The 7,500-nt window shown below is 36.3% G+C and overlaps 1 protein-coding gene across 1 annotated transcript in view; it reads left to right on the plus strand.

Annotated features, from left to right (window-relative positions):
* Positions 1–7,500, plus strand: part of HYDIN (HYDIN axonemal central pair apparatus protein) — a 6,673,197-nt gene that overhangs the window by 2,024,351 nt on the left and 4,641,346 nt on the right. The window contains exon 18 of the mRNA XM_044079523.1: positions 3,010–3,248. Coding sequence (XP_043935458.1) covers positions 3,010–3,248 — 239 coding nt within the window. The remainder of the gene's footprint in view (positions 1–3,009; positions 3,249–7,500) is intronic.

Genomic DNA, 7,500 nt, shown 5'->3' on the forward strand with positions numbered 1-7,500 from the left:
GTCTGTCATTATTTTCTAACTTCAGCCTGTAATGATTTACCACTAATTTCCCAGTAAGCCAAAATTTTATGAAAAGTGGACCAAAAATATGAGGCCAAATCTGAACATTCTGTGAAAATCTGTACAGTTCAGAGGTATGGTAACGGTTAATCTGCCTATGTTCTCTGAGGGTATTTAGGAAGGTGCACCTAGGTAACATTAGCGCAACATACCCAGCCACATTTCTTGGGTGCCCATGACAGTCAGAATGTTACTGCCATTGCCCCTCTCTTGATAAGAACATTATGTGTACACACACACACACACACACATATATATATATATATATATATATATACATATATATATGTATATATATATATATATATATATATATATATATATATACATATATACGCACACATATACATATATATATATATATATATATATATATATATTTCTTTATGTGTATATATATATATATATATATACATATACATATATATGTCTGTTATCATCCTGCTCAGAGTTTTGTTGTATGAATCTGATATTCAGTTTTTTTTTAAAAAGCCAGTCAGTGATAAAACATTGAATTCAGAGGTTATTATTTCACTTTTGTTTTTGCTCATGTATGGCTTGTAAGATCCAGCTGTTCATTTGCAAGAATGACTTGGAAGATGTGGTCGGTTTAACATGACTTATTCATCTTGTTATTTTTCAAGAGTTGTTTTTTTTAATCCACAGGCTCATTATCTGATGAGACTGAATGTACTTGCATAGAGTAATGTCAATTTTTGCTTAGAACATGCTGCAGAGATCCTGAATTAGCTACCAGACTTATTCTGTGCTGTTATTTATTTATTTTGTTTTACTTTGCATTTATTTACTGTGGTGGCATGCTGATCAAATTATGACCACCTGTAGTCTCAGGCTCGTTCTGGGTTGTAAGTAACGACATGGTAACACAGAGAGTACAGAACAAGTAATGCAACATAAGCAGTCTGTATAACAAAGTAAGAAGATAAGAGTATATCTTACATAGGATGTAACAGAGCCTGAGGCAACTGAAATCATACAGAATAAGATACTGTGTATGTAGTAACATGAGAGAAAGTTGTCTGTTACAGTGAGGTATTGAGAAAACTGGGTTAGCATGGATAATTTATAGCTGCATGAGTTTTTGGTTCTATGATATAACCTTTATTATGGCATTTGTATTTGTTGCTGCGATAGTAATACTTTGAGTTGGGGTCAGAAGTTTGAATTGTTGGATAATTCAATAGTATTTTTGTTGGAAATATGGCTACAATTTGAGAACAAGGATAGAGAAGTTCTGATCCAAGCAATGAAGTTGATTTTCAGGGGTCTGGAGTGTCAGATTTGGCTCTGGATTGGCTGCTGAGATTATAGGTTGGCTTAGTTACAATAAATCTCATGACAAGTGAAGATCAGATGTCTTGGTGGAGTAGTTTGAAAAACAGGGACCCCAGTGACAATATAACTTAGCCAATGTTGTACAAGATACTGATGGATGGTTAATTTGCCTTGCACTAGGAGCCATTTGGCTTTTGACAGTGTGAGGTGGTGATGTCCATCTCAAGAGGAATTTTTTAATGAAGTGGCATATTTTTTCAATGACATGTTTTTGTTAAGAGGCAATGACAAATAGTGATAAGCCAGGTGGGCAAGTAGAATGCCTTATCCTATGGCTGTTGTGTCAGGAAGGGAGGAAAATTGAGAGTTATTTTTTTTCAGAATAGGGGATAGTTGATTTTAGATCCAAATTCTTCAATGTTCTTTTTACAGTTGAGAAAGTGATCAAGTGAAATGCTCAGGTATTTGAAAAGATGTGGTTGTTACAGCTTGATTTTTTAATCTGATCTGTAATCTCAAGAGTGCTTGGATATTTTGCTTGTCTTTCATTTGTTCTGAAGATCATAGTTTTATTTTTAAAGATGAGCAAATCTGTTTTTGTGGTCAGACATTTTAGTTGTAGGAGGTCTATCTGAAGTTAACTTTGGATGTCATGGTATCTGGGACTAGAGCTGTCTGTGACCATGTCGTTAGCATATAAAAAGTGCTGAAGTTGGGTTAGGTCAAATGGTGGCTTATTTATACAAATGAGATGAGTAGAAGGGTGAGTACTGAGCACAAGGCTGAGTGATGGCAAAGTGACAGAAGAAGGTTCAGTGCTCACTTTGAAATATCTAGTAGCAAGGAAATCTTGCAACCGCTGTGTGGCCTGTGGGCTAATGACAGTACTACTATAAGATGGATTAGTAGAATGGAGTGATCTACTATGTGAAATGTTCAAGCTAAGTCAATGAAGGCATCACTGGTTGAACTGTACTTGTTTAGTATATCATCATTTAAGGTCCAGGGTGCAATTACGATGCTCCATCCTATATAGAATCTGTGCTGCTTATCGGACATTATATTTTTGTAGATAGGTGATGACTTGGTAATAGAAAAAACTGTTTTATACATAGCTGCTTTCCAAGTGCTTTGCAATAACTTGGTAGAAAAGGCAAAGGGAGGATACATTCCAAGGTGATTATTTAACTGTATGCTAATTCTGTCACAAGTAAGCATACCATTAGGTTTACTGCTTTGATGGCTTGCTGATATTGTCTGGCTTCTTGGGTACTTGTGCCTCCATCATACCCTGTTTCAGTGGCTGATGAAGATGTCTGCTACTAGATTAATATATTATAATGTAGTACTTGGTTGGGTGAAGGAGTTAAAGGTGTAGTAGAAGGAAACACAGGAAATTGCTGTAACTTGTACAAAGCAGCCATGCAAGGTTAAGGTATTAAAAAATGCTTATACATACCTGAAAAGCCAGTATGATTACATTTCTAAGGAATGAGACCTGGCTTCCCCTTCACTTTGGTGGTGCTTTAGAGAAAGCAGAACATGAATACTTACCACTTTGTAAACAAGATGCTGTGATGGTGTAATATCATATCTGCAATACATTTTGAGCCACTTTCTGTATGGTTTAACAAAGGTTTAATTTACTTTTAGGTTCGCACTCATTCTCAGTGGAGTATTCATCCCAGTGAGGGTGTGATCCCAGCAGAGGGGGAGCTGAATGTGACATTAGTTGTACACTTGGATGACACACTTGGATTTGAGGACAAGATGCACCTGGCAGTTAAGGACAGTCAAACGTATTCCATTCTGGTCAAGGCTTTTGGTGTAGGGACAACCATAGTAGCAGACAGACCACTTGCACCAGCTCTTAACCTGGGTGCACACTACAGGTATGTATTTGCAAAATTCAAGTCTCATGTCAGTGTTCCTGTTCTTCAGCTTGAAGTGTAATGATGTATTTTTTAAATGCTAAAGAAATGTCATGCAAAACTGAGCATTTCAAAAAGCAATTCAGGATTATGTACTTTCTGAGAGAACTGTTGACAATGTTAGTTATTTCATGGCTTAATTTTTCATATTTAAGTTGGCCATCCACCTTAATGATGCTAGAGTTTGTTTTAGCTACATTGTGTTTAGGGTGCCAGTGTGGGTCAACTAAGTGCAGCTTCAGGCTATTGCACCTTAGAGGAAGAAACTGTTTCTCCCATGCAGCATGATTTAATTCAAATGGGCCATTTTCACACAAGTGTGCAGCTTGCTCCTTTGGTCTCAATCCTATAGCCAGCTGCTATGTACACTTTTTTATATACTCCTGCACCATTTTTTCTAAACATTGGAACACATTTTGAACTGCTGATGGTGCAGCTCAGGTAGGGTTACCACCTGTCCCACTTTACGAGGGACAAAAATATTGTAAGAATGCAACTGTCCTGAAATATTAGGGCAACATTATTTCCTATATTTTATGTAATAGTTGCATAAAACAGTTATTCTGTATCTGAAACACCTAAATGTTATAAGAAACAGAATAAGCAACTAAAATGCTATAAGAATAAGCTTTTATTTAGGCAAAAAAGTGAAGTTCTGTCCCTTGTACTGGCCGTGGGTATGTTTTGGCCTGCAAAATCTGATGTTTGTACCACAATTGTCCCATTTTGGCCATCTGAAAAGATGGCAACCCTAAGCTCAGGGTATTCTGAGGAGAATAAAGGAGATTTGTCCCTCCAACTCTGCAGTACATAACGGACATTCCTTTCACCACCCAGCAGTATCTTGTACAACATTGGCTAAGTTATATTGTCACACAGCCCTTGTGATATTCACAGCAGGACAGCATTTGCAGGAAGTGATTGTTATAGCCTGAATGTAAGCGTAAGTTATAATATCAGAAAAGCTTTGAGTCTTCCTTAAAATATATTGCTACATAGTTAACTGTAGATCTTGGATATTACTGTTAAATGCAAATTTTTAATTTACTCAGTCTGCTAATGATTATTAAGTCTTGCTTATCTGTTGTATTATGAAATTATACTCTTGTAGGTAACCTCTGTGTCTGTCAGAATGGTGGTGTGGTATAATCCTATGTCATAGAGGCTTGTCAGTAACATACTACTACTGTTCTGTGAACATTGGGAATTAAAATAATTTACTGTCATTTGAAGTGAAAGACATTTGCCTCCAGTACTGCAAGATGCTACTGCATAATTAAAATACCCTATTTATTCAGTTCATAATTGCTTTTATTGTAATTATCATTTATTAACCTAGTAAGTGAACTGGTTTAAATACTCTTTCTAAACATAATATAAGACAAAAGCAGCAAGCACAGTTAAGTGTACAGTTGTTGTTTGTCTTTCGGCTTTTCCCGGTAAGGGGTCGCCACAGTGGAACTCCGGTCCGCTAATGATTGCCAGTAGATTTTTACCAAACGCCGAGGTGCCAGCTCGACGCCCAACCTTCAACGAAGGCACGCCCATTTATGCACGCATGTCTTTCGAAGGCTACTCAACCACAGGGAGGACATGCAGACTCCACATAGAAGGTACTCCCAAGCCCAGCCGAGAATCGAACAATTAACTACACTACTGAATTTACAAGAATAACAACAATGAAGTACATTTTTGCAAACTCTATATCAGTTGTAACATGAACAGTCATCTCTTGCTAAAATAAAATCAGTAAATTTAGAGATTCTGAAACCTGGCTGGAGGCAGTCCCACCTCCACTATTCCTTTGTTTAGTGGCATACCTAGCCTGCAGTGCTTAAGGAATTCCTCCAGATAAGACTAGATTAAACTTTTGACTCTCCAAAAACAAATAAATAAATAGCTTACCCAGGACATTCCCTTGGCAAAGCTTTCATACAGTACAATGCCCAAAAATTACTTCTTCAAGGCCTGTGAGGTGTTTGACCACTGCTGGGGAAACCAATTAGTACTTGCTTTTGGTGATGTTTTGGATCCTGTGGAGGTTGAAACTTGTTTTGCTTCCATATCCAACCCCAGTTCGCATGCATCTCCTACTTCTCTTCATTTATACTCATCAAACCTATCAGCTAGTTCCATAGGGCTATCTTATACTGTTGCTCAATCTTGTATTAATTCACACTACCCCCCCCCCCCCCGAAAATACCTTTACAAACATAACAGCATACTCCCTATTAACCTATTTTTTTCTTCTCATATTTTTGCGGCTTCATCCAGCTATTGATCTGTCATCAGCATATAGCAAATATACGGGTCTATATTACAACGATGAACGCTTAAATGTTCAAATCTGTAAAGGTCGACTTTTACAGATCGAACAGTTAAACGTTAGAAGTTGTAAAAACATAAATTAAAAAAAAAATAGAATGAAAGGGTTATAGCAGCAGGGCAAGCCCCCCCTGCACCCCCCCACACCCCCCGCTACTTAAAAATACCACCTCCGAGATCGCACTTCAGTGAACTACAGTGTGGAAATGGAGAATTTCCCATTCCCTACACTGTAGTGCGATCTTGGAGTTGGTATATTTAAGTAGCGGGGGTGTAGGGGGTGCAGGGTGGCTTGCCTCCTTCTTAAACCCTTTATTTTTTTTTTTCACTTGTGATTTTTTTTTTTAATTTTTAAAAAAATTCGAACACTTAACTGTTTGATCTCTAAAGGTCGACCTTTAGAGATTCGAACATTTAAGCGTTCGTGGGTCTAATATAGACCCAAATATACTACTGTTAACTTTAACTGCTCTTTTTCATATTCTGCCACCTCATATCTTACCAAGTTACACACTCACCTGTAAACAGCTCTCCTACAAATAACCTCTTTGATAATGCAATAAACCATCACTCCCCAACCATAATTGCTGCATATTTTTCACTGATTCCCCTAGCCTCTACTTAAAATACAAAATGTTAACCTCTTCCTTCTACCTATCAAAAATAAAGCCAAAAAAAATCAAAACCAACATAAAACTACATCAGTCTTTCTTGTTTTACTCAATAATTTCACTAAATGAAGATAATCATTGTAAAGCAGGGCCCATATCTCCCCTCAGTACCACTTAAATCCCTTAAGCAATGCATAATCTAACATCACCCAAGCTTAAGTTCATCACATTAAAAATCCTTAGACTCTGTAATACAGTTACCAAATTCCTTACCTGAATTTCTCATAACTCACTAGCTATCCTAGCTGTTAACAAAACTTTGTTAAAACCTCACATACACAACTCAGAAATAATACCATCTGGTTATAATATGATTAGGGCTAATAGAACTCTCTCCTTATTATAACACAATACAAAATTCCATAATACCAAACTACTTATTATTTATCCAAGGTTAAAAACACACAAAGCAACTATGCATTATTGCTCTTTATATTCCTCAAGGAAAGTGATCCATATGTGGGATCTGTGTCAGATGATCGAGTTTTCAGAAACTTGAAATTCATATGGACGGGACCAGATGGTCGAATTTCTGAAAACTCGAACATAAAAAAAAAAAAAAAAATACACAAAAATCTACTTTTTTATTGTTTATATATATGGATCCCCTGCAGAAGTTCGAAGTTTCAAAACTTCAAACAGCCAAGACCATAAGATCTCAGTTTTGAAACTTCCAACATTTTGAATGAAGATCACTGTATAGCACGGAACGGGAAATTTACTGTTTTCCTCACTGTGGTGTGATCTCGGAGTTGGTATATTTATTTAGCAGGTGGTGTGGGGGTGTAGGGGGGGCTTACACCTCTGCAGATAACGTAAAAAAATAGTTTTTATTTATTTATTTATTTATTTTGAAGTTTCAAAACTTTGATCTTATGGTCTCGCCATTTGAAGTTCGAAGTTTTGAAACTTTGAGCTTCTGAAGTAGATCCATATATATATATATATATATATATATATATATATATATATATATATATATATATATATATATATATATATATATATATATATATGGTTCCCTATCAGAAGCCTGAAACACTATAAGCCTGAAAATCAAAATCCTGAAACCAAAAGTCTGAAAATTCAAAATCCTGAAAACCCAAAATCCTGAAACTCAAAATCCTGAAAACACAAATAATGCTAATATGTCACTATAAAGACACTAATATCTACCAACTGACCCTGACCCTAACCCTAAGGTCCGTCAATATCAC

Source organism: Protopterus annectens, chromosome 8.part0 (genome assembly GCF_019279795.1).
Source record: "Protopterus annectens isolate FY-2018-M chromosome 8.part0, PAN1.0, whole genome shotgun sequence".
NCBI lineage: Eukaryota > Metazoa > Chordata > Ceratodontiformes > Protopteridae > Protopterus > Protopterus annectens.